At 38.1% G+C, this 27,673-nt stretch overlaps 12 protein-coding genes across 12 annotated transcripts; 5 read left to right on the top strand and 7 right to left on the bottom strand.

Moving 5' to 3' along the window:
• Positions 1–86: 86 nt before the first annotated feature.
• Positions 87–1,668, top strand: WALSEDRAFT_68757 (hypothetical protein; the record flags this gene model as incomplete). The annotated part of the gene is made up of 4 exons (XM_006958079.1): positions 87–833; positions 884–1,006; positions 1,053–1,253; positions 1,303–1,668. The coding sequence occupies 4 exons, from the start codon at positions 87–89 to the stop codon at positions 1,666–1,668; spliced, it is 1,437 nt and encodes a 478-aa protein (XP_006958141.1).
• A 202-nt stretch (positions 1,669–1,870) lies between these two features.
• On the top strand, positions 1,871–4,196 carry WALSEDRAFT_68756 (hypothetical protein). Its single transcript, XM_006958078.1, has 3 exons — positions 1,871–1,956; positions 2,215–3,649; positions 3,700–4,196. Exons 2-3 carry the CDS (start codon positions 2,393–2,395, stop codon positions 4,159–4,161), a joined length of 1,719 nt encoding a protein of 572 aa, XP_006958140.1. The 5' UTR covers positions 1,871–1,956; positions 2,215–2,392; the 3' UTR covers positions 4,162–4,196.
• A 335-nt stretch (positions 4,197–4,531) lies between these two features.
• WALSEDRAFT_60266 (protein phosphatase 2A regulatory B subunit) lies at positions 4,532–6,069 on the bottom strand. Its single transcript, XM_006958077.1, has 4 exons — positions 6,015–6,069; positions 5,944–5,968; positions 5,799–5,896; positions 4,532–5,748 (listed from the first exon to the last, which is right to left on the bottom strand). Exons 1-4 carry the CDS (start codon positions 6,051–6,053, stop codon positions 4,564–4,566), a joined length of 1,347 nt encoding a protein of 448 aa, XP_006958139.1. The 5' UTR covers positions 6,054–6,069; the 3' UTR covers positions 4,532–4,563.
• Positions 6,070–6,163: 94 nt separating this feature from the next.
• On the bottom strand, positions 6,164–7,154 carry WALSEDRAFT_45580 (hypothetical protein; the record flags this gene model as incomplete). The annotated part of the gene is made up of 2 exons (XM_006958076.1): positions 7,060–7,154; positions 6,164–7,013 (listed from the first exon to the last, which is right to left on the bottom strand). Coding segments are annotated over exons 1-2 (927 nt in total), but the record flags the coding sequence as incomplete, so codon positions are not given.
• Positions 7,155–7,812: 658 nt separating this feature from the next.
• WALSEDRAFT_60265 (thioredoxin-like protein) lies at positions 7,813–8,871 on the bottom strand. Its single transcript, XM_006958075.1, has one exon. The coding sequence runs from the start codon at positions 8,851–8,853 to the stop codon at positions 8,194–8,196; it is 660 nt and encodes a 219-aa protein (XP_006958137.1). The 5' UTR covers positions 8,854–8,871; the 3' UTR covers positions 7,813–8,193.
• A 12-nt stretch (positions 8,872–8,883) lies between these two features.
• WALSEDRAFT_37931 (hypothetical protein) lies at positions 8,884–9,498 on the top strand (the record flags this gene model as incomplete). The annotated part of the gene is made up of 2 exons (XM_006958074.1): positions 8,884–9,261; positions 9,304–9,498. The coding sequence occupies 2 exons, from the start codon at positions 8,884–8,886 to the stop codon at positions 9,496–9,498; spliced, it is 573 nt and encodes a 190-aa protein (XP_006958136.1).
• Positions 9,499–9,505: 7 nt separating this feature from the next.
• Positions 9,506–11,430, bottom strand: WALSEDRAFT_57316 (hypothetical protein; the record flags this gene model as incomplete). The annotated part of the gene is made up of 4 exons (XM_006958073.1): positions 9,506–9,757; positions 9,805–10,253; positions 10,301–11,213; positions 11,263–11,430. The coding sequence occupies 4 exons, from the start codon at positions 11,428–11,430 to the stop codon at positions 9,506–9,508; spliced, it is 1,782 nt and encodes a 593-aa protein (XP_006958135.1).
• A 201-nt stretch (positions 11,431–11,631) lies between these two features.
• On the top strand, positions 11,632–12,927 carry WALSEDRAFT_60263 (hypothetical protein). Its single transcript, XM_006958072.1, has 3 exons — positions 11,632–11,857; positions 11,905–12,687; positions 12,731–12,927. Exons 1-3 carry the CDS (start codon positions 11,790–11,792, stop codon positions 12,849–12,851), a joined length of 972 nt encoding a protein of 323 aa, XP_006958134.1. The 5' UTR covers positions 11,632–11,789; the 3' UTR covers positions 12,852–12,927.
• WALSEDRAFT_60262 (MCM-domain-containing protein) lies at positions 12,914–15,911 on the bottom strand. The gene is made up of 4 exons (XM_006958071.1): positions 15,640–15,911; positions 13,371–15,588; positions 13,166–13,321; positions 12,914–13,117 (listed from the first exon to the last, which is right to left on the bottom strand). The coding sequence occupies exons 1-4, from the start codon at positions 15,804–15,806 to the stop codon at positions 12,992–12,994; spliced, it is 2,667 nt and encodes an 888-aa protein (XP_006958133.1). The 5' UTR covers positions 15,807–15,911; the 3' UTR covers positions 12,914–12,991.
• Positions 15,912–16,237: 326 nt separating this feature from the next.
• WALSEDRAFT_57313 (Nop-domain-containing protein) lies at positions 16,238–18,031 on the top strand (the record flags this gene model as incomplete). The annotated part of the gene is made up of 3 exons (XM_006958070.1): positions 16,238–16,329; positions 16,379–16,494; positions 16,540–18,031. 3 exons carry the CDS (start codon positions 16,238–16,240, stop codon positions 17,964–17,966), a joined length of 1,635 nt encoding a protein of 544 aa, XP_006958132.1. The 3' UTR covers positions 17,967–18,031.
• A 41-nt stretch (positions 18,032–18,072) lies between these two features.
• On the bottom strand, positions 18,073–24,999 carry WALSEDRAFT_32400 (Not1-domain-containing protein). Its single transcript, XM_006958069.1, has 7 exons — positions 24,832–24,999; positions 23,545–24,780; positions 23,301–23,498; positions 20,826–23,252; positions 19,250–20,782; positions 18,573–19,203; positions 18,073–18,523 (listed from the first exon to the last, which is right to left on the bottom strand). Exons 1-7 carry the CDS (start codon positions 24,967–24,969, stop codon positions 18,192–18,194), a joined length of 6,495 nt encoding a protein of 2,164 aa, XP_006958131.1. The 5' UTR covers positions 24,970–24,999; the 3' UTR covers positions 18,073–18,191.
• Positions 25,000–25,394: 395 nt separating this feature from the next.
• On the bottom strand, positions 25,395–27,296 carry WALSEDRAFT_60261 (putative myo-inositol transporter). The gene is made up of 10 exons (XM_006958068.1): positions 27,285–27,296; positions 27,236–27,239; positions 26,845–27,192; positions 26,750–26,793; positions 26,475–26,699; positions 26,259–26,428; positions 25,926–26,212; positions 25,777–25,880; positions 25,667–25,727; positions 25,395–25,622 (listed from the first exon to the last, which is right to left on the bottom strand). The coding sequence occupies exons 1-10, from the start codon at positions 27,285–27,287 to the stop codon at positions 25,432–25,434; spliced, it is 1,437 nt and encodes a 478-aa protein (XP_006958130.1). The 5' UTR covers positions 27,288–27,296; the 3' UTR covers positions 25,395–25,431.
• Between the last annotated feature and the right edge of the window lie 377 nt (positions 27,297–27,673).

Below are 27,673 nucleotides of genomic sequence, written 5' to 3'. Positions count from 1 at the left end.
ATGAATAAATAATAAATTTATAATGATGTTTCATAATTGAGTATTTATGTTTCTACGAACTCTTTCAATGTAGATATCATCAAGTTATGATAACGAGAAAGCCAAAAATAAAAGTTAAACAATGCCACTATTGCTTAGAGTACCTTGAAGTTTTAAATAATAACTTCAAGTGTACAAATTGTGATCAATTCAATAATTATGACGATAAAGGTCAACTTATAGACAATTACGCACCTTTAGTTAATAAAGAAGCTTTAAAGTATAAAGCTAAACCTTTAACAATCACACAAGATACGATAAATCCATTCTGTAATAGCTGTTCCACTAATCAAACGCTTATATACTCTCTATTGAGTAATTATGATAACGATAATGATGATGATTTAACTGGCTATAATAATTATAAGAACTCAATTGAGTCTAGATATCCACCAATTTGTTCAAATTGTCAAATTATCGTCAATCAAACGATAAATAAACGTAATTATAAAGCTAAAACTAAAGCACTTGGACAGTGGTTAGAAAAATCAGCATCTTTGAATGATGGTAGTAGTAATACTATCAGAAATACTACATTCAATGGACCTTTAGGTAGATACTCTAAATTAGCTTGGTTTATTAAGAGTATTCTATGGTTAACCAACAATATTTTATACCTTTCACTTCATTTTAGCACTTTCTATTATAGTAAGCGGTATTCGTTTAATAACTACACCTTAATAGCTATTCCATTGTCAATACTTTACTCATTTTGGGATCCAACTTGGTTAAAAGTGCATAAAATAAGGTCAAAGGGTCAATCTTTGGTTCTTACGGGAAAAAGATTTTGGATTGTAAGGTCTCTTTATTTAGTTCTTGTTAAATTTTGACAAATAACATTCAGCAATCACAATTTATCATTTGGCTTGAACGATCTTTGCTTTTAGGCTCATTAGCTTTTCAATCCTCCTTGGAGAAATACTATACATCAAATTTAGCTTTATCTTTGTTATTATTAGAAATCACGGTAGGTAAATATCCTTGGGCGGATTTGACGATTAACAATCTCCAAGATACAACTAATTGCATATAGTCATTTGAATATTTTGCTATCTAAACAAATCAATTTAACAAAGTCAAAACAACCTACAATATCGAAAAATGATGAAACACAAGCAAAATCATATACAAATACTCCAGATTTTACGGCTGATAATCTTTCTTCAGCATTATCCTTATCGGTGGATAGTAAAGTAAAGAAATTACCTATCTTTGTGAGTGATTCCATTTTATAAGGTGGTAGTTAATGGTATATTTCGATAGGGTGAAACATCATTACAACCTTCTGAAGAAGCGCAACGTCGGACAGCCAATGCAATTAACGATACAGATGAAATGGAATGGACACCAGAGCAAAATCTGTCAAATCCAAAGAGCCATTCAACATGGGCTGGTCTTAAACCTCAACTTTTCTTCGCACCACAAGATAATCAAAAAACAGGATTAGAAGAACCACTAAGTTCTGTTAGCTTAAGTATAAGTGACAGTAATGTCTACAAAAGAGAGTCTAATCAAGATAATAAGAAGATGGTGATATGTCTGACAATACTAATAGTCTTACCTTTAGTAGCTTTATTTAAGTATCAAGAAAGTGTAATTGAAGTCATGAGATTTATGAAAAATAGATAAATATAGCAGTTTCTGCCAATTTATAATATTGAGTTAATTTTTTCTTTCAAAAGTGCACTATAAAAATTCGCGGTTGAGTAAGTTAACAACTTGATCAAAAACCATCGATGGACACTTTGCCACGATTGTTAGAATCATAGTATTCTTTATAATTGCCACGTCCAGTCGTAGATAAAAATTACCATTTAAAAGAATCGTACTCGTTGGTCGTCCTTTGGCGAATATAGCAGTGCGGGCCGAAGAATGGTTACATTTATTATCACAAAGTAGTATTATATTAAAATATATGTGAGTTATACTTGAAAGCTATGATCTTTAGAGCATCTGAATATGAGAGACGATTTGATTTGGTAAATGGAAGCTTAAGCATCTAAGCAAGCTTTCAAGGATGTTACAAACAAAATAAAACTGATTTAATGAATGCGATTTTTTAAATGAGCGCACTTTTATTCACGTCTGAATATATACCAACTCTTAGCGTCTTCTCTATTCTGGTGTCGAGACATAGCAGTATGTTAAGTAGACTTTACTAACTGTATTATTTAGGTTATAAAGAATATATTTTAATAATTGTAATTGTAATTCTATTCGATATTTATAATATTTTATTTAACTAAAGACTGAATTCGTTGATTCCGCCTTTTATTTATTTTGATCAACATCAATCGATAAATAAAATATAAAATACTAGTTATTAGACTGTCTAGTAATTCATTTTTATAGAATGTCTTCAGACGCTCAACCTTCGACTTCATACCAATCAACTACAGTCACAAATATCAAGGAAGAACCAGAGGATGTAAAGCCAAACATTATAAGGTCACCCACACCTTCAATTATAGATGATTTTATACCACGATACAGTGGCACCGATTATGAAAAGTGGCCACAACTTACTACACAATCAACAAAAGATGAAATAACTAGAAACTTAAAGATTAAACTACGCAATCAGGGTAAGATCATTTTAAAGACCTTAAAACGTAGTGATGGCGTTGCCATTGATTGGAGATTGCAATTTCAGCCTCATGAAGTCATAAATATTGATCAACAAAATTCTCAAGATGATTCTATAATAGACAACTCTTTAACTGAAACTCAAATTAATCACATAACAAATGCTATTCAATTAACACAACCAACGGTTGAGCCTACATCTGAACCAATAACTGAACATATCAATCAATCCGAATCATCGAAACAATTATATCAGCAACCTTCACATACTGGACCATCTACACCATCAACTATAAGTCTTCCTAAAAGACCTGAATTACCTCTTCATACGAAGCGAGCAGCAAAACCCATCAAAGTACCTACAAATCCTACACCTAGAGCATCTGTAAGACAAGTAGAAGAGATACGTTCTAGTGAAAAGGCTAGTCAATATGACCGAGAAAAGGAAAGGAGAGTACAGCTAAGAACTGAAAATGAACAAAATCGTAAACTTGAAGAAAGATCTCAAAGAAGTCATGATGAGAGTTTGCGTATTAATAGACAAAATAGGCCTCATCATGGTCTTCAAAATGATCATGATACTACGCCTAAATCATTTGATAATAATCGCAAAGAGGTGTATAAAATGAAACAGAATGATCTTGAGGCTCAACAAAGAGAAGCTGAACAGAAAAGGCAGGATGAAAAACATCAGAAAGAAATTATGGAGAGAAGGAATCGAGAGATTCAACAAAAGAAAGAACTTGAACGTAAAGAGTTTGAAAAAAAGGAAAGAGAGGATAGAGAACGTGAAGCGTTAGATTTTGTTAAAAATGATGTGAACAATAATGCAAATAGAAATTCAAAATCTAAAAATGATTATAGATCACAAAAGCTTAAACGTACTGGTGATAACATAGGTTTCAGCGGTTCTGAAGATCATGATCAGCCTTATCAAGAAGTTGCATATGGAATCAATTTAACAGAATTGGCTCGAATCCCGAAAGATAGTTTTTCTATGGTAGATAAATTAAGTGACATTTACGTAAGTGAATTTATAGCTCATCTGAAAGCGTAATTGAGATTTTCTTCAAGGGTCATATATATGAACTTTCTAATAGTGGTTTAGAGCCCACATCACAGTATTTTGAAACAATTTCAAAACTTGGTGTTATAAAAAAGCAAACAAAGAATGCACTATCTCAATTACTTTCAAACAATAACACTAATGGTAGTACAACTCAATCCATAGATCACAATGAAGAATCAAATACGGAGAATTCTTCAAAGCATAAGAAGAAAACGGATGAGAATAAGGAAAAGAATGAAAAAGTTTCAACGTCAGCGTTGTCTTCTGCGCCAAAGCAAAAAAAGCGTAAGCATAACAAAGAAGATCAGTCGATTTCAAAGAAGGTTGCAAATGATGCACCAGAACATTTAGATATAAATGCTCTCAATAGGGGTGTAAATGGTACCGCTCAGGGTTACAATGAAGATAATCTTGAAGATTGTTTGCGACCTGTCGTTGATAGAAGGCGTAAGAAGAACGATAATTAGCATGTTTAAGTTATTTGTTATAAATTATTATCATGGAACTATAAATAATAGCATTTATTAGAAATATATTAGAAATATATTATTAATTTTTAATTCTAGAATATAAATATTCTTCAAATATTCGTCTTCTCTTTCAAACTCGAACTTCGATGACTTAAACAAGATTAAATTCAACTTTATGTTATACTTACATGGAGTAGAACTTATTACTTGTTTAGTTATTCATGCCTTTGACAGCTGCCTCTGCTCTCTCAGTTGAGTAGATGTAGGATTCCTTTAATCGAAAGGCTATAATAATCTAAGCCGACTGGGCAAAGTTTATAATGTCATTACATTATAGACGTAATCAGGAAGCATACATTTCATTATAATTTAAAATATGTATCTTTTCATTAAACAACATTAATTATTTAAACGTGAGAATAAGAATAGGTTGTTTGTTGCACCAATTGCTATTGTATCTTCATTAGGATGCCATGAAGCATGTAAGATCTTCTTGTTGAAATCTATGTTGTCTAGATTCATCTCGTCTTTGTTATTTAAACCAGCTAAACCTTTTCCACCGATCTTCTTCGCTTTGAATGCTGACTTATCTGCTTGTAAAACTACGTCATCTGAAGAATCCGGGTTTGAATTATATATTTGTAAATAATTATCGTAAGAACCTGTCATTAATTGTTTACCATCACCTGAAAATGTGCATTCGAATTTATCGAAAATGCAATCATTTTCATATAATTCGCATAGTTTTGTACGTAGATGATCATGAATGTTTATTGTTTTTAGTGGCTTATTATCCATATTCAAGTCCCAAATCTTTAAAGTTAAATAATCCCTAGATAAAATATATCTACCGTCTTTAGAGAATTTTACGTCTGATATTGAGGAGATGATCTCACTAAAGAAAGATTTATTTGAAGGATCTTCCTCTTCCTCGTATAATTTAGCATGTCTATCACATAAAGCTTGATCTCTCATATCAGCGAGCTTTATTGTACCTTTTGAACTTGAATACATGAATAAGTTGCAATGAATTGGATGGAAATCGGCCGCGGTGATAACTTCAGTTAAATCTTCCATTGAATTTGGTTTTATATCAACAATATTGAAACTTTGATCTGAAATACCTAAATTCCATAAATTTATTCTTAAATCATCTGCTGATAAGTAGGTTTCGCCATCACTATTGATAGCTATAGAGTTAATATGATAAGCGTGGGCATTAGCGTAAACTTTTCTGGGAACGGCCGCAACTATAGTATCATGATGAGACATTCTAGGTAATCTTAGTTGTTTGGTAATTGAAGGATGTGGAGCTGAAGTAATTTGTGGTAATGTTAAACTTGTAGGTGGTGAAGGATGTGAAGCACTTAGGTTATTCTCACTAACTACTTTCAAAGACTTATCGAAAACCTTCCATAATTTGATTGTTTTGTCATTAGTTGATAATAAGAAGTGACTGTTATTTGAGCTTTTACACCACTTTATCCTATTGATCTTTTCCTCGATTTCCAATGATTTCAGGTAGTCGAACTCTGGCTCGTGTGATTGGAATTCAGTATGAAACTTATATTCACATCCTTTTTTCTAAGCTGAAGTATAAGCTGGGTAGTTCAGTCTGAGTACATAAAACCCACTGTTTGATTCCTCTCGAATAATACAACTCTACCACCTTTGTCACCTGTTGCAAGATAGTCACCTGTTTGATCAAATTCTACGGTTGAGATTATATCGGCTAGATTTAGTCTGAGTATGTCATCTACTAGTCTAGAAGTGACAAACCTTCTGTGACTTCTTCAACGTCACCCTATTAAATATAAATTTAAATATACGTTGCTATATTTATTACCCACTTTATCACCAAAGCACTGTGCGAATCTCCAATTATCCATAGTTTTGTGATGATGACAGTCGAAATTAGAGTCAATAAAAGGAATCTAAAAAATAAAAATAAAAATATTAAAACAACAGAAAATAGCATTTTATCAATTTTAATTTTCTTTTCGCTTGAGGCTCCTACGTTCTGTGCTTCCATCTTGTAAACTTTAACACTCTTAATTGAGAAATATGCGTCATTATAATTTTCTGGGTCTTTAACTAAATCTGTGCACATTCTTGTATCATTCTCCTTGTTGTATTCTTCACCTGCCCACAGTCCGCATAATGTTATATTGATAACGAGCTTTTGTGTTTTGAAATACTCAGTCATGTTACATCCTTCACTTGAGTAGTAGCCAAGAGGCTCTCCAAAATCTCTAGTTGGATCTGCTTGTCCTTCTGTAATACTATCTGGTACTTGGTCTCTACCGAAGAACCAAAATTGGATTCCATCATGATTCCATAACATAGCAAATACACCGCCACCATTATCACTGAATTTTTCGCCATAGCTGTTCTCATCTTTTGATTGTATACTACAACCTTGATTTCCATTTGCCTTATAATCACAGTTCGTTGAAATTACTTGTCCTGTAAATGGATTATCAGTGGAATTCGCTTGTGTACATCCTTCTCTTGTGTGCAAGGCAACCCTATTGGTTAATTGGCTGTTAACACCTTCAAATATGTCTATCTCGCCTTCATCGTCTTGCTTTGTTTCATCATTTAAACTCCAAAACGCACCCCAGACACTGTCACCATAGGGTAAATGATCAGCGTCAAATACAACTAAACTTCCAATATCGTAACTATCTTTACTAACTAACTTGACGCTGTTACGTCCGAAATCTGGATCTTCGCTACCATCAGTGAAATTATCTACCCTAATGATAGCATTCCCATCCTCATTTATAAATGTTAAGTTCTGTAATTCAGCGTTTGGTTTATCCAAATAGTGTACATTCCCTTGTGTACTAAAAATTTTCAGCATTTTCATTATTTTAGACTCAATATACCCACGTATTATCAGTGGCTGAATAATTGTATACCCAGCCATCAAAGAAATTATTTCCTTCGTAGGCGAACGCTAAACTCATTGTTGTTCTAATACTGAGTTATGAAGAAAGAAATTTAGATTCATTTTAGTAATGATTTTTAGTTTGTATGAACAAAAAATTAGTGAATATATTTATTCAAAGATTAAATCATCGATTTCACTTCAAACATATAATGCTGTTATTGAAACATTCGCTTAGGCAAATGATTGCTACCAAAGAACAGTGTTAGCTTTGTAGTAGCGAGATTTGATACCATGATACATGCCTAGTTCGGAGCTATTATAATTTTTAATCTAACTAATACATAAATTTGGTGTTAGCATGGAATATCAATACACGATGTGTCATTAGTAAAAAAAAAGCTTGATTTGTCACCTAAGTCAATAGCTTATCTGGAACAGGCTAGACACGACTTTTATACTATTTGTGCACTACCATCAAACAGTTAGGTGATGTATTGTGCTGTGTGTAGTGATGTCACTTTCTTGAGATCTACTGAGTAACTGAAACGTAAGGTAGGTACATCATCCTGTCAAGAGACTATACTGTGTCTTTGATAACTTATTTATCTTTGCTCAATCGTTAAAATACTACCATTAGGTATGTCAGTTCAAATTTTCTATCTAAAATCGTATCAACAGAGAGATTCATCAGAAGGGTAAGGACATGGGCTGAGTTGGTGTAATGGTTTCGTAGTTAATATCAACAATGGCCTTTGATCTTCGATTGTATGCAAAAATCAAGTGTTCTCCCTCATAGCTTCATTCAGAATAGAGATTTCCTTGAGCTAAACGAAGGTATGATCAAAACATCTACGAAGATATAATCTTGTGGACATTATGACAAATAGTACAAATATAGTCCGATAATCTAGTTACCCTCATTGAGTACGTGAGCCTCTATCAGTGTGTAATCTGTTCTTCCAATACGGTTTATAGCATGAGACACTGTATCAGATGTATAACCTTCAACTCTTCACATTGAAAATGTCAAATGTATAAAGCAATGATAATTATATGCGGTTCTAATTGTACATACGGAATAACCCAAATACTATTTTATTGATAGTTTGGGCAATCTAGCTCCTTTATATCGATCAATTATTCGACGGATCCTTTGTTAATCTGAGGTAGGGCTTCAAATGCTCGACTTCAGTACCGAAAGTTTTCTCTAAGTCATCATTCTTGACTGACGGGTGTACGATAACCCTATCACCTTGTTGCCAATTCGCTGGTGTCGTCACTTTGTACTTATCACCCAATTGAAGACTATCAATAACTCTGAGGAGCTCGCCGAAGTGTCTACCGGTGCTGGCTGGATAACTCATCATCAAACGTATCGTTTTCGAAGGATCAATAATAAAAACTGTCCGGACAGTGAGCGGAATACCCAAATGGTCGACATTCGTAGGATCCAAAGCGTCCAGCATATCGTACAATCTCGCAACTTCCCTATTCTTATCTGCAATTATTGGAAATCTCAACTTTGTATTGTGCAATTCATCAATATCCTTTATCCACCCATAGTGGGAATTTAAGTCATTGGCTGACAATCCAATAAGTTTGACGCCCCTCTCGTAAAACTTATCCTCAACTTTTGCCAATTCTCCAAGTTCTGTTGTACAAACTGGAGTGTAATCATCTGGATGTGAGAACAGCATAGTCCAGCTATCTTTTATAAAATCATGGAATTCTAAACTACCATGGGTAGTATTCGCTGCAAAATTTGGCGCCTGGCTTCCCAATCGTAGCGTCATCTCCTGATCGCGACTTTCAAAGCGTCATAAATGATTTCTGCGAAGAGATGCACAAACTTGAGCAGAAAAAATGTTTCAACCATTCAAACAAGGAGTTTATTCGGTGGATTTGGTTTGCCTGATTTTAGTACTGGGAATGAAAATGAGTTTTATAAAGAAAGCAAAGTTTTGCCATATGCGCAGAGAGATCTCTACAATTTAGTAGCAAATGTTAATGAATATAAACATTTCGTGCCGTATTGCACACATTCTCGCATTCTTACAAAAGGTCCGATCGATCTACAGAAGTCAGGCGCAGTGGAAGCGGAATTGGGCGTCGGTTTTCAAGGTTTTGAAGAGCGCTATAATAGTATAGTGACGTTAGATCCTTACAAATCTGTGACTGTATGTTTTCACATCCTTTTTCACGTGTTTTAAAATTAACAATCACAGGCAAGGGCTAATTCAAAGACACCACTTTTCAAAACCCTCCAAACAAAATATACGTTTACACCTAAAGCACAACACACTGAACTCGCGATTGAATTGGAGTATGCCTTCGCTAATCCGCTCTATGCTACCTTATCATCGACCTTCTTCAGCGGTGTGAGCGCCCAGATGGTCAAAGCATTCGAAGAGAGAGCTAAGATCATTTGTAATAGATAAAAATAGACTAGATGCATAATAATATCCTTTTAAATTCCTCTAAATAGGCATCCACACTCTCGTCCGGCCATAGCACTCGATCATAACCGAGACTGATTGTTAGTTGCCCATTTAAAGTGAAAGTTTCGAGAAGCACTTCCTGTGTTCTGCAGCGTACTCCGATGTACGCCTGACGTTGATTGTCAAGAGACAATGTATAAGTTTTAGCAGTGTATGAAGGTTTCAGTATCTTGTCCATCGAACCAAGCATTGAGCCATTCTATAAATGTTATCAGTTTTTATCAAGAAGATCTACTAGTAACTTACTATTGCTGTTCCCTTGCCTCTCAATTGACTATTCGATTCTGTCTGTTTGACTATTTTCCATCCATCGTGCCCCTCACTGAATGTCCTAGCTCGAGCCATGGCCATGCAATGTCCATCATGTAATAACGTAGCCGATGACAAAAGGTTTCTAAATTGAGATTGTGCTGACTGTGCTCTAGATTTGAAACGAATTTTGAATGTCTCTGAGTCAACCAAGCAGGGTGTAGATGGTAACTGGATACCGCCGAACCCTAGTTGAACTGATAGTGGACTAATTTCCATAATGGAAGGAACATCGAGCGGTGTTGAACGCGCTTTATTTGGGGTCTGATCCAAATATGGTCGAATTGAGAACGGAAATCCAATCAAGCAGGTGTCACCATTATCAATCTGCTTGATATGATTGAGGTTTGAAATTACTATTGAAGATGTAGCAAACAATAGCGATCCTGTTACATTTTAAGAGGTAATCAATGCGGTATGAGAGAAAACCTACCAATTTTTACATTGCATTCCTTGGCATATCGCATAACGCCATTTGTTTGATCAGGTGATAGGGTGAAATGCTTCCAATTTGTGATGGCACCCCAGCTAGGTTCAAGTTCTTTCTGTTCAGATGGCGATCTCTCACCGACAAAGTCTACTGTTGACAATCGGTTGAGAATGTTGCCTCTTACCTGCGCTATAACCCTCCTGATTGCCCAGTACCACCTCAAGCGGGGCAATGTTGGCGGTCTAGTCGTTAATGGCATAGGTGGGTATGCTGATTCCATGGCCAAAGGCAAGGCTGACACAATATCTTCTTTAGTAAGATTGAGGAAGTTTGTAACACTGTTCAAAGAGCCTTCATTGACTAGCTGTGGTTTGAATTCCCGATAATCGCTTAATGTAGGTATTTTCACTGTGCTTCCATTCACACCATCAAGTTCATTGCCGGTAAGGATTTCCAGAAACTCATTTGCGAGAGCCGCGACAGATGTACCGTCCGAAATGCAGTGTGCAACAGCCATGATTATATCTACCTCGCCAGTTGTGCTATTGTGAAGGACGATAAGTCTACCCAAATTAGAACTTTGATTTAAGAATTGTCTGTCGCCATTCCATATTTGTTCGCGCATCCATTCGACGACATCATCTTTAAAATTACGTTCTACGATGATTGTTTGACTGCAATTTCTCACCACGTGAGCAGGTTCACCGCTGAGATCTGTAGGATCAAATGAAAACATAGGTTCGTCACTACCATCTTCGATAACAGCGTAGCTTAATGATGGGTGTAGCTGATTGAGCCTTGCCCATGCGATAGGGAGCTTATCAAACCAACTATCGTCACCTTCTATGCGCATGGGCAAACGAAAGAAAATATCAGTCCTCCCTTGATGCATTAGAGCCATTTTGTGGAAAAACATCTGTGTATTCTCAGTTGGTGTGTTAATGAGTCATGTATATCGAACGCACCTCAACTAACCCCAATGGACGGGTTAGTACGCCATTATGGTCAGTCCATTGTAAGTGTGACGGTGCGAGGTGCGCCAAACTTGATATTACTCTATCGTCCATGAAACTCTCGATGATGGAGGTTGAGGGGAAAAGTTGCGGGGAAGAGTTAGTCAAAGGTTGAGTCATAGGTTGAATGAAAATCTAGTCAGACATTTTGTCAAAAAGTATACAATCGTATGGTTGTCTTATGGATCGGACTATCCATCAAGGAGATAGCTGAAGCAGATAGGTACAAAACGAGATAGTAATTATTCTTTTTGTCAATAAAATGTATGATTCACTTACTATTCGCTGCTATCTCTTTTCTTCATCTAATGTCATCATCGAGAGCAGCAAAAAATAGAGTGAACGAGGAGGAGGACCTCCGCAGGCAACAAAACAGACAAGCTCAGCGGGAATTTAGACTGAGGAAACAGAGAGAGAAGGAGGAGCTCAAAGCGAGGATAGAATTCCTGGAGAGGGATCCCGATCAACAGTCCCAGCTAATGACGAAAGTAGCCCGGGAATTGTACGCCGAGAATAACCGTCTGAGGGCTCTTGTTCAGTCGCTGAGGTATGTTAGCCTGCTTTAGGGGTCTTGCACTAAGAAGGCGTTTGTAGCACTTTTATAGGAAAAGGCGCAGGATCCAGTTTGAGTGGTTTAGGATTAAGCCAGTCACAAATAGACAACTTGAACAGCTATTCACAAGTCGACCAAGAAGTCGATCTTGGCTTTGAAATGTACATGCAGAACAGAACAAAAGAGAACGAGGCTTCAATCGGTAGTAAAAGACCGCGCTACAGTCTTTCAAACCACTCACAATCCAGCGCGAGTCCTAGTAATCATCCCCACCCGGGTTTGAACATTCCGAATGGGAATAACGAACTGGCTTTTAATCTGCAAAACCTATTAAACGAGAACCTAAGTTCATCGACAAAACCACCCTCAGTTAATGCTTTACCGACTGGTACTGACACACCGCCAGCCGATTTCCAGAGTGAGTGTTTGTCACTGGTGAACAACCAGGGTTCGAAGTTTAACAAAGTTCCTGGCGAGGAGAGTACAATTTTTAGCTTTGCTAATAGCCTCAAGCATTATAGTTCATCGAAAATGGTTCAAGCTGCTCAGCTCATTGAATACAATCTGAATAATTTCAGAGCAGATCAGAGTTACCATCTTCCGCCATCACTCAAGCCTACTATCACTCAGAGAACTGTACCACATGACAACTTAATTGACGGCATTATATTTTCTAATCTTCGCGATAAACTAATACTACAAGAATCCAAAGTCGATTTGAGGAGGTTTATGCGAATATTGCTAACAAACACTATTATACATGGGGAGGATGTACTTAATTGGGAAAATTGGGAACTAGGTGAGGAATTTTGTCAGAATTACTGGTATGTTTTGTGACTTCCTGAGTTTGAACTAACAAATATTTAGGTTCCTGATGGATGCCCAGATGCTAAATGTAACGAATAAATGGCGCAACGAACGCGGTGAATCGTTACTTCAACGACCTGCAGATTTTGTCGAAGAAGTAAACGATTTGTCTCCCCTATAAAGCATACCAGTACCTTGGCTAATTTATTTATATCTTGTACATTTCTTTTACACACATGGATTATTAGGAATGCGAATAAGATTGGTAATAGTTTATACAATGTTACAGAGATGTTGCCGCTAAAGCGTGCTAGGATGGTATTACTCGTCATCACGACGGGTTTTGAATATCTTTTTGATCGCGTTGTCTTCATATTTGTAACCGTTCGTGAGGAACAACTTGGACGAGAGGAAGGGTTGAATATCATAGACTTCAACGTCATTTGCCTATTGTAAGTGTTAGTTTTATATTATCTTCTCAAACTATCCACCTACTCGATTCTCAAGCTCATTTATTGGAATCTGCACGGTCTCTGGGTCATCGAAATGCATTGCACGATGTCTGCGTACACGCTCTTTGACGATCTGACCAAGAATGAAGGCGAGCAATTCCTCTGAATCTTTAGCTTGGTGAACATATTTCCGTAGGCCCTATTGAATTAATTAAGATGTGCTCTTTTCTAATAGAAGTATCACTCACTCTCTCGAGGGTCTTCTTGATAGACGTCTTTTGAGCATTGACGAAGCTTCCAACCGTGACTTGAATAGCAAGATCAATATCATCACCACGAACATACTCACGTAAGGACATCTTAGCTGCCGCTTCAGACATTCTAATCATAGATTCAAGATGACGGACTGTAATCGGGAAAGAACCAGTTGCTAAACTTTCCCTGCGTAAATCGGCATATAACCTCGAGAGCTTATCTTGATCTAATTGATGTAATTTTGGCTTACAACGTTCTCTTGCGAACATGATATACTTCTTGAGCAAATCTTGTTGAATAATTTCAGCATCAACCGCTGTACCGACATCGTTCTCGTCTACTTCAGAATCGAAATCTGGATGGGATCTTAAATGAGATCCAACGACGAATTTAGCTAACATTTCATCGATGATTGGGTCAACTGTGTCTTTTACAACGCACAATACGTCAAATCTTGATAAAATTGGTTCAGTTAACTCAACATTAGCAGCGAAGGGTATTGTTGGATTATATCTTCCTCTGATTGGATTGGCTGCTGCAATTATAGCGCATCTAGCTTGTAATGTAGTAACAATACCTGCTTTAGAGATAGAAATTGACTGTTGTTCCATCGCTTCGTGGATAGACGTTCTATCTGCATCGTTCATTTTGTCAAATTCATCAATTAAGCATGTTCCTTTATCAGCAAGTACTAAAGCACCACCTTCCAATGTCCATTCACGGGTGATTGGATCTTTACGAACACTTGCAGTTAAACCGACAGCAGAAGCACCTTGACCAGTAGTGAAAACAGCTCTGTGGGCTGTCTTTTCGACATATTTAAGGAATTGCGACTTGGCAGTACCTGGATCACCCAGTAACAATACGTTGATATCACCTCTAATACGGTGCTTGCGGTTGATATCTTTGGAAACACCACCGAATAAACTCAAGGCCACTGCGGTCTTGATATCATCATGTCCGTAAATAGATGGTGCTATTGACTTGATAATACGCTTGCGAATTCTATCATCACGTGAAAGCTTTCTAATCTCACGTTCATCTTCCTCTGTTAATCTGAAAGCTGCAAATTCATCTTCCTTTTTATTGATGTAGTTGGCTTCAATTATAGTTGAGAATACTGGGAAACCATTCTTAGTATTCAATGAAGCGTCGAAATTGTTTCTGTAAACACCTGTGACTTCAACTTCTTCACCTGGTTTGGCGTTGTCAATTAAATCCCAGAGTAAGATAACCTCTCTATGTCTTGGTAATCTACCAGCTGGAACAGATCCAGGAGACTCTTGTAATGTCATCTTTTGGTAATTACGGTAAACAGTCTGTTCACTATTAACCTCGAATGGTCCTTTAGATTGACAATTTGAACAGAATGAGATTTTAATCTCCTTTGATCCATCTTGATAGAACGGACCAAGGGTGGTGCTACATTTCTGACAGTTGAAACGGACGTATTTGAGTTGTGGGAAAACACCTGATCTTCTTGTAACGACACCCGATACACGAACCAATTGGTTAAGGTCACCTTGACGTAAATCACGTAAGGTCTTTGCAGTTGGAAGGTCTGTAACTCTCACGTGAATTTCTGAGTGTATACGTTCGTAATCTGGATAATAGAGAAGGATAGCGTCTAAGGCGACATCATCTAAGATTTTGAGTGTCTCATGTGGAGCGTTCACCAAAAATGATGCTAAGATTGGTTTATTTTCGAGTAAATGAAGGTATGAGATTTCGAGGGATTCAGAGTTCTGTTCACCGAGTGTTTTAATACGTTGACCGTAAACAGAAGAACCCTGTTCATCTGTGAATGTCATAATAAAGTTTTTGAAGTACTTTGCTACACTTCTTCTAACGTTATCAGCGTTTAACCATTCGTTAAGTGAAGCAGCCTTGATATCGCCCAAGTTTTCTAGTGGAATTTCGTCTTCGTCGCCATCGAGATCGTCAACGTCTGGCCTTTCATCGTAATGTCTGCGTCTTCTTCTTTGTATGAGTAATCTGTTATCAGGGTCATCTTCATCGTCTGATTGCATAAAGGCAGGCATTCTAGATCTTCTACTACCATCCTTGCCAGATAAACCAGCTTCCTTTCTGTCACGTCTAGCGAGTTTCGCTTCGACTGCTCTACGCGAAGCTGGATCTAAGTCGTCAAAGTCCTGATCATCGATTTGGTCTTCGTCGTAGTAATCCAAGTTGTTATTTTCATTATAATCACTGAGACATAGAGTTAAACGCGTGAGACACGCTAATAAGATCAAGACTCACGCGGTTAAGTTATCACCAAAGAGATCTTCACCGTCGTCTGGCTCGCCGAGGAGGTCGTCAACGTCTTCATCGTCAACGTCACTAAAAGGATCGCCAGGTGGTGAGGAAGGGGGTAAACTGGATGGAATTGGGGATGATCTTGCAGACTGGAAACCAGTGTTGTTCATTTCCACGTCAGACTCATCTGATCTTCTACGCTTATGTCCCAGATGATTAGACTGGAGAGTAATTTATTAGTTATTTACTTGAGTTAGCTGTCTATTCACCATTTTTAATCGAACGCGTAAAGTTAGTGAACAAGATAGCAGGAGACGCGAAGGAAGAGTTATGAAGAATATTTTATATAATATTTAAAATGTTTTAATATATAAATCTAAATGCCTCTATTAAGGCTATCTTTGTTACTCAGACAGACAGCATCTTTGGTATCACAGAAGAGACTAGTTGGTAGATGCACTATTTTAGAGACTATTACTATTCTAATGCAGAATAAATAATATATTTTATTTATTTATTTCTTCATCCTCCCTCTTTTCTCCTCTCAAATAATTTCTCACTCTTGATCTCGCTTGATCAATTTTGACAGTAGCTTCTCTTAATGCCACCAAGTCACATTTTATTCGAGTCCTCAGCGGGATATCTCTTGCTGAAATGCAATAACGTTGAAGAAATTGCTAGCAAAACTAAAGCGTATGTTTTCATTCCTTTACTCTTACACCTTCCCTTATACAACGAATAGAGTACAAGAGCAAATTAACGACTACCACCATTTCTCTAAGATTGTAAACATCGTTTCCATCTACCCATTCGCAGATGCCGCAGAAGCTCTTCAAAATGCGAACTCCGTCTCTGAGGGTGAGAAATCTTCTCTTCTCAACTTACACAACTAACAAATCTCAGGTGAACTCACTGATCAATTGAAATCTCTCCTCGAGCAAAACCTTCCAAAGGGTTCGAAGTCTGGTGTCGTTCTTGGTGTATCAGATAAAGCTTTAGCAACTTCAATCAAATCTGAACTCAAAATTGAAGGTGACGTCTCAGATTTATCATTAGAGTTGATTCGTGGTGTACGTATCCACGCTGAGAAGCTCATTGAAGGTTTATCACAAGGTGACCTCTTGAGAGCTCAACTCGGTCTCGGTCACTCTTACTCAAGAGCCAAGGTTAAGTTCAACGTTAACAGATCAGACAACATGATCATACAAGCTATCGCACTCGTTGATCAACTCGACAAGGATGTTAACACTTTCTCAATGAGAGCACGTGAATGGTACGGTTGGCACTTCCCAGAATTAGTCAAGATTGTTCCAGACAACCATCAATATGCTCTCTGTGCAAGATTGATTGGTGACAAGTCAACTCTCACCGAAGAAAAAATTCCTCAATTGATGGAAATTATCGATGATGATGAAACACGCGCTAGAAACGTTATTGACGCTTCAAGATCTTCAATGGGTACAGATATCTCACCAGTCGATTTAATCAACATCAAGAACTTTGCTGACAGAGTCGTTGGTTTATCTCAATACAGAAAGAACTTACACGCTTACTTATTGGAAAAGATGAACCTCGTAGCACCAAACTTATCAGCATTGATTGGTGAATTTGTCGGTGCGAGATTAATCTCACATGCTGGTTCTTTGACAAACTTATCAAAATATCCTGCATCAACCGTTCAAATTTTAGGTGCTGAAAAGGCTTTATTCAGAGCTCTCAAAACTAAAGGTAACACACCAAAGTACGGTCTCTTGTACCACGCTTCAGCTATCGGTAGAGCTGCACCAAAGAACAAGGGTAGAATTTCAAGATTTTTAGCAAACAAAGTTACAATTGCCTCAAGAATTGATTGCTTTAGTGATGCTCCAACAACTAAATTTGGTGAAGCTCTCAAGAACCAAGTTGAAGAAAGATTACAATTCTACGAAACTGGTCAAGCTCCATCAAAGAACGTTGATGTTATGAGAAAGGCATTAGATGCTATTGCAGCAGACATGGATCTCGAAGATGAAGATGCAAGCGATGATGAAAAGATGGACGAGGATAAGCCAAAACTTTCAGAAGAGGAAAAGAAAGCTGCTGAAAAGGCCGCAAAGAAGGCTGCCAAGGCCGCTAAGAAGGAAAAGAAGGAGGAACCTGAAGAAAAGGAAGAAAAGAAGAAAGACAAGAAAGACAAAAAGAAGAGAAAATCAGAAGTAGCTGAGGAATCTGCAGAAACTCCTGCTGAATCTCCAGAGAAGAAGGACAAAAAGAAGCGTAAGAGTGAAGGTGGTGAAACAAAGGAAGAAAAGAAAGCTCGTAAACGAGCTAGCAAAGGAGGTGCTGAGTAAAAAAAACTTATTAGAGTACATGTATTTTTATTATATTCATTTCATTCTTATTTAATTAAACTTTATCCAATGCTAAAATTCATTTTTGAAAAATGGTACAAGAAAGAGAAAACATGGCTATATAATAAATTGAGTTAGGGAGACGAGTGAGATATATAGATTCATATTAGGTTGAAATAATGCTCATAACCGTTAAACGCGTTACCGTTAATAATGATAATTACTTTATTCTTGTGCAACTGTAGCAGCTCTACCGAAAGACTTTTCAACGCTGTCAAATATCGTAGCAAATTCTGGTGCTAAATTAGAGAATTTGTTTTGATACCTCTTAAATTCTGGATTTAAGAACACGTTGAAGAATGTCAATAATAATCCCCATGGATGTGGTTTTGTAACTAATAAACGTTCGAGTAAAACTCTTGTGAGAATTTCAACAACATTTTCATTAGTTGATGACGATTCCTCCAAAATCTTTAAGCACATTCTATTGAACCAGTATGTGTGTGATGATGGGAATCGTAATTGATTTGCAATAGCGCTGAGCACCAAATAACGACCTTTATAAGTTTGTTAGAATCATAGAAATGGTGAACAGATCAATCTCACCTTCTGCATCAAGCCTATTGATTAAAGACATAATTAATTTTGTATTTGTTGATCCACCATCAAACTTGACACTTTCAGTATCCGTTTGTGAGTGAGTAATTGCCTCAACACCAATGAACAAGACAACTGAATTAATTGCTGGGACGTTGTACTTCCAATCATCATTGTCGTAATCAACTGCTGCAGACGTATCTGTGATCTTTCGAATAATTTCATCAACGATTTCTTCTTTAGCTTCACCACTTGTGTATTGCTCAACTAAATCCTTAATACCATTATTAATAATGATAGTCATATAATCTGATGAAATAGTTGGATTGAATTGTGATTGTGGCATTGATTCAATATCAATTGAAGGTAAGAATGGATCCGGAAGTGAATTTGTTTGGGCATTTCTTGGATATGCGCTCAAAACTAAGTTACGAAGTTGTGTGCAAGATGATGGTATTACATCAATAAGACCACTATAATATTCGGATAAGTATTCACTAAAGTCATGTAAAAGCAACAAGAGTATACGTTGTGTTGCTCTGTAAAGTTGTTTTGATGATGTTTGGAATTGAGGTTTTGATGTGAATGTCTTCACGAATCTCAACAACGCTGTCATTAATCTATGGAAATCTATCCAATTCTGAGAACTATGTTAGTATTAGCATTCCGGAAATTACCACACTCACCTCGTGGTTCTCAAGAGCAAGAATAATTGGCAGGAAGTTCCTGTGTGATATTAAGCTAACCCATCCATGAGCAAATCTAGGGAAGTATGCAGGTTGAAGATTGGCAAGTGAGTTACTGATAGTAACAAGAATACCCTTGTATGCATTAACACCCAAATGTTGTCTAATACTCCACAACTCAATTAAGAGACTAGAGTAAAGTCTATAAAATGGCTTCTGCTCAAAATTCTCTTGTAAATCTTCATGTGATTGTGCAATTACGAGGCTTGTGATTGAAATAATCTTGTTCAAGTAGACCTGCTTAGCCTGATCATGATTCAAACCGGTGTGATCCATGTGATATTTAATCATCAAGACAACCAGCTTAACGAAAGCATCAATTGGCTGGAAAGCATTACTGATGTTTGTAACACCATCATTCTTTTGCTTAATGAATGATTCAACACCTAATTCAACGCAAATTCTAAAGAAAAGCGTTGAAGTTTCTTCACCTTTGAGGATACCTTGAGATTGTAATTGAGAAATGTACGGTATGAATGCCTTTTCTACTTGTTGTGTCATACCGTAAATTCTAACCCAATCCGCAAAGTTCAATGCAAGTCTTTGTCTAAGTGCAGTTTCTTGATCATTAGAGGTTTTTGTTAACCTATTGAGTACAGGTGTGGCAACATTACCAGGTTGTGTTTGTTTGAGTGCTTGATGAAGCTTTGTCATCGCATCTGAAGTTTTGCTATTTTGCGCAGCAATAGTCAAAGCTTCTAAACAATGGGTGAAGTTACTTCTCGTTGCTATTTGATCTTGAATAGATTCCTTAATCAAAGTAGCAGCGAAATCGATCGCACTTTGTCTCATATCTCTGACAATCGATCTTGATAAGGTAAGGTCGAGTTCTTCGATATGGATCAATCTAGCTTTAACGAGGTATAATGTTACTGGAACGTTGAATTTCCTATCATCATCTGAGAGTACCAGCCAAGCAGTGACTTCTTTAGCTGCTTTCATCGAGAGTTCGCAAAGGTGTTGAAGAATCGTAACGTGGACCTCTCTACCCAAGTTGGTCTCAGCACGATAAAGTAACTGTACAATACGTTGAGCAAATGAGAGTGAAACTTCTTCAAAGTTTTGTGATTGGAATGCAAGTATTGAAACTTCTTGAACTAATGGACGAAGTTCAGAGTTTGGCGGTAATAGCTCAGATGAGTCTACTTGAGAAGCAACTATAGCCTTTTCAATTTCAACAATCAATTGATTGAAGCGTTCATAGGATTGTTGAGGGTTGATAGCTCCAGCATTACCGTTACCATCTACTGAAACACGTTGTTGGGTTCCAGGTGGGATGCTTTCAATAACTTCCGGTTGTTGTTGTTGTTGTTGTTGTTGTTGTACAGCGTAGTTGTTGCGGTTGAATCCTTCATAGACTTGTAATTGCTGAGCATCCAAACCATTTGGCTTAATGCGCAATAAGTCCGGTAAACTGTTAGAAAAGTGGGCAGATGAAATGACTGCATTATCCCAATAAGCTTGGTTGGTGGTCTAATAAAATGTCAATTTTGTCAATCTAAAAGAAGTAGCATACCTCTCTGTGCTTACGACGGCTTACGAAACCTTCAAGAAGTTGATCATCAACCTCGATTATAGCCCTTTGCATAGCAAGCTTTTCAATGACCTTGCAAGCAACATCAAGGTTTTCATTAACCGCAGAGTAAACAGTTTGTTCTGGTACTGATTGTTCAGATAAACCAGATTGATGCAAAACATGTCTGAAATGCGACACAACGCTGATTCTGAGTGGTTCCTTGCAAGTAACAAGCGAGAGATTACCAGCTAAGTTTTGTGCCATAAGATGAGCAGCTGCTTGCATCTTAGTTTCATCACCCTCCATAGCGAAATCCTTGACTATTAATTCTCTAGTTGATAAGGAAGCAATTGTAACTGAGCGCTCTACGACAGGTGCAATTATTTCCTTAATAGCTCGATCGATGGCAATATGCATCATCCTTTGCAAGTGAGCATTGTTAGCGAAGATTGGATTGGATGAGTCGAACACCAAATATTGAGAAATATTTGGTACAGCAGCAATCAATTCCGGTGCTATACTTGGCTGAGTGCGCTCCTCCTGTAAAACAGGTGATTCTGGGGCAAGAGGTTGTTGAGCGTTACCATTAGAAGCAATTTGTTGTTGGAATTGCAATTGTTGTTGCTGTTGAGCCGCTGCTGAGGCTTGTTGTTGTAATAGTGCGGCTTGGACACGTTCATTTGGTACACCGGCCATCTGTAATCTTTCCAACTCGGATCCCAATACATTTCCTCCTGGTGTGGTCTGATTGATCGCTGCGAGCGGTACAGCGTCCTTTGATGGACGATTTTTGACAAGGTTTGTTGGTTCTATATCCTTGATCTCTATACCTAAACTCTTGCAAAGAACTTCGATCTCAAACTTTAAGTTGAGCTTAAGATCTGCAACGATGTAGAGTTCAACGAGTAGTTTTAAGACTGCCATCAACCATGGGTTTGGCGGAACAAAGATTCTGCTGTTTGAGCATTGCTCCAAGACTTTACAAACAAATGGGATTGCTACGATCAACTTGTTTGTATCAAAACCCTCTAAGAGTAACTCTTTGAAAGCGATATTGCGGTGACGAATTGGTTTGTTTTTAGCCAGTGTCAAACCACCTAACCATGAACCAAGATTCTTCAAGTGCGAACGGTCAGTTGAGTTGCTAACAGTGTTGTCGTCATTAAGTAATTCGCGAACTTTGATATAAGTTTCGCGAAGAACATGACGAAGAAGATCACTCTCGTCAATTGATTCTAAAAATTGCATATAGAGATTGTGATTATTTGGTTCTATGCTGACACGTTCTAAAACCAAATAATGAGCGAACCATCTGGAATACTCAGCCTTAAACCTCTCTTTCATTTCATCTGATTTCGTTGAAAAGTTATTTGGTGCGAGGTTGTTGACAATGAAGAGTATCCTATCAGATGTTTCTTCATCTGGTACTGAGTAATCTTCTGTTTCATCAGTGGTCAAAGCATCAGGCTTTACGGTGTTGAAGGAAAGCTTAGCTGTAGGTGTAGCAATATCAGGACCATCAAGTGCGCTACCACCTTGGCTTCTTCGAACTTCATTTGAATGCTCAACTGCCAATCTCAAGTAGAAACCAAGATCAGGGATCGTTTCAATGAGATGTCTGATAGCCAAAAGTGCTTGACAAACTTGAGGCCATTCAGGCAATCGTCTTTGAAATTGTGAGAGTGCTTGAACACCAAATCTAAATCTATTGGTGTTTGGGAGCGACTGTAATGCCGTCAGAACGTATCTGATTGCAATTCCCAATGGTATGAAGTCGATAACCTGAAACTGAATCAAGGAACCAAACAAAATACCAGTTAAAGCTAATTCAGCTGCTGGATATGTCTCATAATGTCTGTACTCCTCGAAAAGTGTGTGTATCATGGCAGCAAACAACTCGTGATCACGTGGGTTGCTCGATTGCTTGCACTTCTCTAAGAAAACAATGACCTCATCAACGCGCAGTTCTCCGGAATACATACGATGGTAGTAATCTTCAACTTGCCTGTCGAGATCTGGTGAAAACGTAGTGACTGACAAACCTGGCTCTTGTTCTGAGTGTGGGGTGAGGTTCATCAAACGAGGCCAATATTGAAGACAAAGATTGCGAACCTCCTTGTAGTATTCAATGTCATCAGAAACCAATGGTAAAACCTCTGCATTTGCGCGAAGAACTCGCAAAAACATTGCAACGGTTTGAACATTTATGTTTAGTTGATTGTTGACGGCGCCGGTGTTAAGTTTGATTGCCTCTGCTTTAGCCTTAGAGTCCAAAAACTTCAAAGAATCTCTAAAGAATGAAATGCCATGGACTGTGACTCCATTCTGCAACCATTTCTCCATGTTGAGGTATTCTCGACGACTTGCAAGTGCTGCCAAATCAAATGCAAAGGTCACTGGTTTAATCTCAAGTACCTGGTCGAGTATCTAGTATAAAATTAGCTATAAATTTTGACATCATCATTTGTCTCTTACCTTAAGGTCTTGGGCAACATCAAGAATTCGAGTTACGTTCATGTTGTTGTCTTGATAAAACTGCTTGAATGCACCGAGAAGGAAGTTGCGATCAATCTGCCAGAGACGCAAGAATACAAGCTGATGAGATGGGTTTCCAGCGAGGAAGAGAGCAAGAAGTCGCGTGATAAGCTCAAGGTGATAATTTGACCATGGTTTCTGTATAATATTAGCTTCTAATTTAACATTCAAACATCAAACCTACCGGCAATTGTACCAAGCCAAGCAAGATTATCTCGCCATGCGTCCTGCAACCAGTCTCCAGCAATTCGCGCGCGAGTACATTGATTGGTTCTGGACCATGATCTTGAAGTTTGATGATTATATCTACGGTGTCGATGCAGTTCCAAAGGGAAGATTGGACGGCAGCAGCCATCGCTTTTATAGCTGGGCTCGACTGATTGACGTAATCCACGGTGATTATTTTCTGTGAAGGCAAAGCAGCAAAAGAAAATTGATCGTTAGGGAGCGAAAGCAAACCAGCTATAGCATTGATCTGAAGTGAAGGATTGACCCAAGTACCGACCAAACCTAAAAGCGGCGATTCATCATCAACTTGTCCAGGTGGAGCGGAAAGGAGAATGTTGGCGAGGATGTTTGGTGTTGGTGGTGGATTGTTAGGTGAGTCGAAACCGCGGATTATGAGTTGGTGCGAGGGTTTAGTTGGATAATTATTGAGGATGCTCATGATAGTGGAAATATCGACATTATTGGACATGATGCCCAATTGACCGAGACTTGAGAAAAGCTCTGATGCACGTAAATCCAAGGATTCTGTCTGCTGTTGTGCTGATGGCCAGCCAAACTTGTGAAACGCAGCTTCAAGGAGCTCTACGGAGGTTCTCAACTCGGTTGTGGAGGATAAATCAACCAACAACTGCGCTAAAGTCTTTGATTGGTTGAACTTCAAGTCCGGCACGACACTCTTTGCTAAAATGCTTGGTAAGCTAGTTTTAAGCCTGGTTGAGAGTGCGAGCAGGAGTGACTGAATATGGCTGATGTCGAGATGGTCATGTGAGAGCAGCGTAATAAGCAGAGCGTTCAAATCTGGGTTATTCTCCTCAATGAAGCTACCTGCGCCAACTATAATTTGCTTCGAGGTCTGGTCGATAAGCCAGTTGTTGAGTATAAACCTCGACTGTTCGATCAAGTTTTGCGATTGTGCATCGAGGAGTGCAGCGACTATGAATAAAGACTCAACTAGAGGAATTTCTAGCTTTTTCAACAAATCATCCAAATTTATCCCGTCAAACTGCTCGTTGTCGATGCTCTCCCTGACGTGTAGTGCTTGATCGACCGTGGCACCCAACCTGACTAATTCCAACCGCAATAACTTTATTTGCGTGGGGTTATTTTCTATACCCTTAAGCTGGTTGACGTAGCTGACTAAAAGTCGACGTATGAAATATATTTGGTTATCTTGACCGTGCTGTTCGATGAGCTGGAAATGGTTAGAGATATACAATATATAAAAGCCCTTTAATATACTCACACTCTTTATCTCTGAGTAATTTCTCTCCAAGTTGTCCTCCGTAATGGTGGAGACTAAAAACACTATTTGTGCTTGTATAATCGGTTGCGGATCTTTGCGCGGGTTGTTGCTGTGTGGTGAATTTGGTGGTTCACTCATTTTATCTCCTTCGTTGTTTATCTCTTTATCTTTCCCACTTCTTCGTCGTCGTCGTCTGAGAGGCTCTCCTGCCAGATGGCTTTAAATTAAAAATCTTCCGGGAGTGACAGGCAGCTCAATATATAAACGCGTATGAGCTGTGAGTAAGATATTTCCTTCTTTTATCTTCCCATCTCTCTTGAAAAATTCGTATAAGTGGGGTGACGTTCGTTAAAGGAATGTATAAAGGTCCCAGTACAAGTGGCAGGATGTATTATACATTAGCATGAATATTAAGTTAATTTAGTAAAATTGGTACTTTTGGTGCAGGGAATGTCGAAAATGTCGTCACCACATACTTGTCTTAAAATGGGCGCAGACGCTTACAACATCATATAAATATCATAAAACGTTAATCACTGAAAATAATACAAATGTTTATTATTACAATCTTCATTACTTAGATATTTGCTACTTTGAACTTTAATTATGCATTTTCGACGCTTTAAGAGCTTTCCTGTTAGCCTTTCTGAGTTTCACTGATTTCCTAACATTATATCCATCCTTTAGTACTTCTTGTACTTCTTCTAGTTGCAAACCAGCTGTCTCGGGGTAGCAAGTTACGATGTACGACCATCCACAGAGAACAAAGCCAGCAAACAACCCAAAGGTACCTATCAAGTGTAAAAATATATGCTGCTATAGAATATTAACCTACCAGATGGTGTCATCCCTTTCTGCATAGATAGGTAAGATTCACTGATAATCAAGTTAGTTGCCTTATGTGCATTAGCAGGTGCAAAACTTTTATAAATCTACTCTGCTCACCCAAACAGTTGCAGTACCAATACCTGTGCCAATGCCGCGGACTTCCAAGGAGAACAAATCTGTCGATGTCCATGGAACATGTCCTAAACCAATAGCAAACATTGCTATATCATTGTTAGCTGGTATGAGACTACACTGTTAAGGCTCACCGATATAACAAACAAATCCAATGACGACAGCTATCTGTTTGCCTGGATCGTAAGCTGCACCGTCAACTAATTGAAAGCCAGTATCTTTAGTGAGATAATACAGTGACACTATACTCCATACGCATCCAAGTATTGTACCTGGGCAACTAACATATGCGAGCAGTGGTCGACGACCGACTTTATCAACCACAAGCATACCGGTTGCTGTGAACACAAAGTTGGCACCAGCAACAACCATACCACCGGTGGCTGGGTTCTCAAATCCAAGCATACCGAAAAGTGTAGGTCTAGCTTAATTTTAGTCTTTTATGAATGGTGAGACAAAACACTTACGCAAAATACATCAAGCCATTAAAACCACAGAGTTGTTGAGTAGCTTGAAGACACATCGTTAGGAATATGCTCCTTTGGTTACGTGGTAATGTGAATAGCATCTTGATGAGCTCCCAGGTAGTATGTTCGTTTGACATTCTGACACTCTCGTCAACATTGGCCGTGAGGATCTACGGTATGTCAATCTCTTTAAGAGACAATTAAAAGTTATCTCACATCAAACTTTAACGCCATTTCTTCCTGTGTCGCGCGTGGATACATCCTTGCCAGTGCATTATAAGCTTCCTCACTACGATTTCTAGCGAGGAGATAACGAGGCGACTCCGGTAACATATGGATTGCAATGGCTTGATAAATAGCTGGAGCAGCACCTAAAACCAACATAATTCTCCATCCCTTAGGTGCTTTGTACAGTGCAGCACCTATCCCGTATGAAACAAGCTGCGAGTGTTAAAAAAAAGGGTAATAATCCTGAGATTAGGTGGACGTACTTGTCCAAAAGTGATAGTAACGGAATTAATGGTAACTAGTGTACCTACCAGTGTCTCAATAAGTATGCAAAGTTTTACCGAACGCATTTACGTACCTCTCAATTGCGTTGGACTAATTTCAGAAATATACATAGGACCAATGCAAGATGACATACCCACACCGAAACCTAGTATTAATCTGCCAACGGCAGCTTGAGCAACGGAGTATGATGCACCGAAAACGACAGTACCAATGCAGTAGCAGATATCGCTAATAACAAGGACCCATTTACGTCCAATCTTATCACTTAAAGCACCAGCGAAAATCGAACAGATGAATGCACCAGCACCTGTCATCGCGGTGATGATTTCTTTCTTGTTCTCGTGTTCCTTAGCGTTGATATCTACCCCCAAGTCCATCCCAACTGATATCGTTATAGTCCCGATAATACCAGTTTCATAACCTTCGTTTGTCAAGGAGAAACCACTACGTAGGAGTATACGTACCGAACTATTCAAAATATTACGTAAATCGTATTGTAAAAAGATAACTAACCATGAATCCCGCAACAGCAGCTGTAATACATACGAATATAATGTAGGGTGTGATCTAGCATGATTGTGTCAATTCTGGTTGTCAGGCGATTCAAAGCAACATGTACCTTGTCTTCACCCTCAGCCAAGAGGACCTTCTCATCGACATCAACAAATTTAGGCTTGGTATTTGATTTACTATCTACGTCTTCAACATGCTCGACTGTACCGTTGAATCGCTTCTTGTCTTCAAGTGTAAACGTTTTGGACATTTATTTCTTAACCAATGGGGACAAGACTTATTATATACACGCCCAACCAATGGATTCAGATGATATACACACGCGCTTAATCAAAGTCAGAAGTTCAGGACCACCGCCAGTATCGGGGATTTCTTTGTTTGGTGTGGTG

This window comes from Wallemia mellicola, assembly GCF_000263375.1.
Source record: "Wallemia mellicola CBS 633.66 unplaced genomic scaffold WALSEscaffold_8, whole genome shotgun sequence".
NCBI lineage: Eukaryota > Fungi > Basidiomycota > Wallemiomycetes > Wallemiales > Wallemiaceae > Wallemia > Wallemia mellicola.
This window is presented reverse-complemented; position numbering and strand designations above follow the sequence as displayed.

Bases quoted from the DNA above. Each gene is read 5' to 3' on its own strand.
- WALSEDRAFT_60261 (XM_006958068.1), bottom strand. The intron at 26,794-26,844 runs GTACGTAAATGC...AGACACTGGTAG, and splicing joins TAGTCCAACGCAATTGAGAG to GTACACTAGTTACCATTAAT. The intron at 26,700-26,749 runs GTACGTCCACCT...TAACACTCGCAG, and splicing joins TTACTATCACTTTTGGACAA to CTTGTTTCATACGGGATAGG.
- WALSEDRAFT_32400 (XM_006958069.1), bottom strand. From the start codon at position 24,969: ATGAGTGAACCACCAAATTCACCACACAGCAACAACCCGCGCAAAGAT. The intron at 20,783-20,825 runs GTATGCTACTTC...ACATTTTATTAG, and splicing joins GCCGTCGTAAGCACAGAGAG to ACCACCAACCAAGCTTATTG. The intron at 19,204-19,249 runs GTGAGTGTGGTA...CATAGTTCTCAG, and splicing joins TTGCTCTTGAGAACCACGAG to AATTGGATAGATTTCCATAG.
- WALSEDRAFT_60265 (XM_006958075.1), bottom strand. From the start codon at position 8,853: ATGACGCTACGATTGGGAAGCCAGGCGCCAAATTTTGCAGCGAATACT.
- WALSEDRAFT_60262 (XM_006958071.1), bottom strand. From the start codon at position 15,806: ATGAACAACACTGGTTTCCAGTCTGCAAGATCATCCCCAATTCCATCC. The intron at 15,589-15,639 runs GTGAGTCTTGAT...TCTATGTCTCAG, and splicing joins TTTGGTGATAACTTAACCGC to TGATTATAATGAAAATAACA. The intron at 13,322-13,370 runs GTGAGTGATACT...TTAATTCAATAG, and splicing joins TCAAGAAGACCCTCGAGAGA to GGCCTACGGAAATATGTTCA.
- WALSEDRAFT_68756 (XM_006958078.1), top strand. From the start codon at position 2,393: ATGTCTTCAGACGCTCAACCTTCGACTTCATACCAATCAACTACAGTC. The intron at 3,650-3,699 runs GTAAGTGAATTT...ATTTTCTTCAAG, and splicing joins ATAAATTAAGTGACATTTAC to GGTCATATATATGAACTTTC.
- WALSEDRAFT_60263 (XM_006958072.1), top strand. From the start codon at position 11,790: ATGACGAAAGTAGCCCGGGAATTGTACGCCGAGAATAACCGTCTGAGG. The intron at 11,858-11,904 runs GTATGTTAGCCT...AGGCGTTTGTAG, and splicing joins GCTCTTGTTCAGTCGCTGAG to CACTTTTATAGGAAAAGGCG. The intron at 12,688-12,730 runs GTATGTTTTGTG...ACAAATATTTAG, and splicing joins GAATTTTGTCAGAATTACTG to GTTCCTGATGGATGCCCAGA.
- WALSEDRAFT_60266 (XM_006958077.1), bottom strand. From the start codon at position 6,053: ATGGATAATTGGAGATTCGCACAGTGCTTTGGTGATAAA. The intron at 5,897-5,943 runs GTTTGTCACTTC...GACTAAATCTAG, and splicing joins CGTTGAAGAAGTCACAGAAG to CCGATATAATCTCAACCGTA. The intron at 5,749-5,798 runs GTGGGTTTTATG...ACTTCAGCTTAG, and splicing joins TATTCGAGAGGAATCAAACA to AAAAAAGGATGTGAATATAA.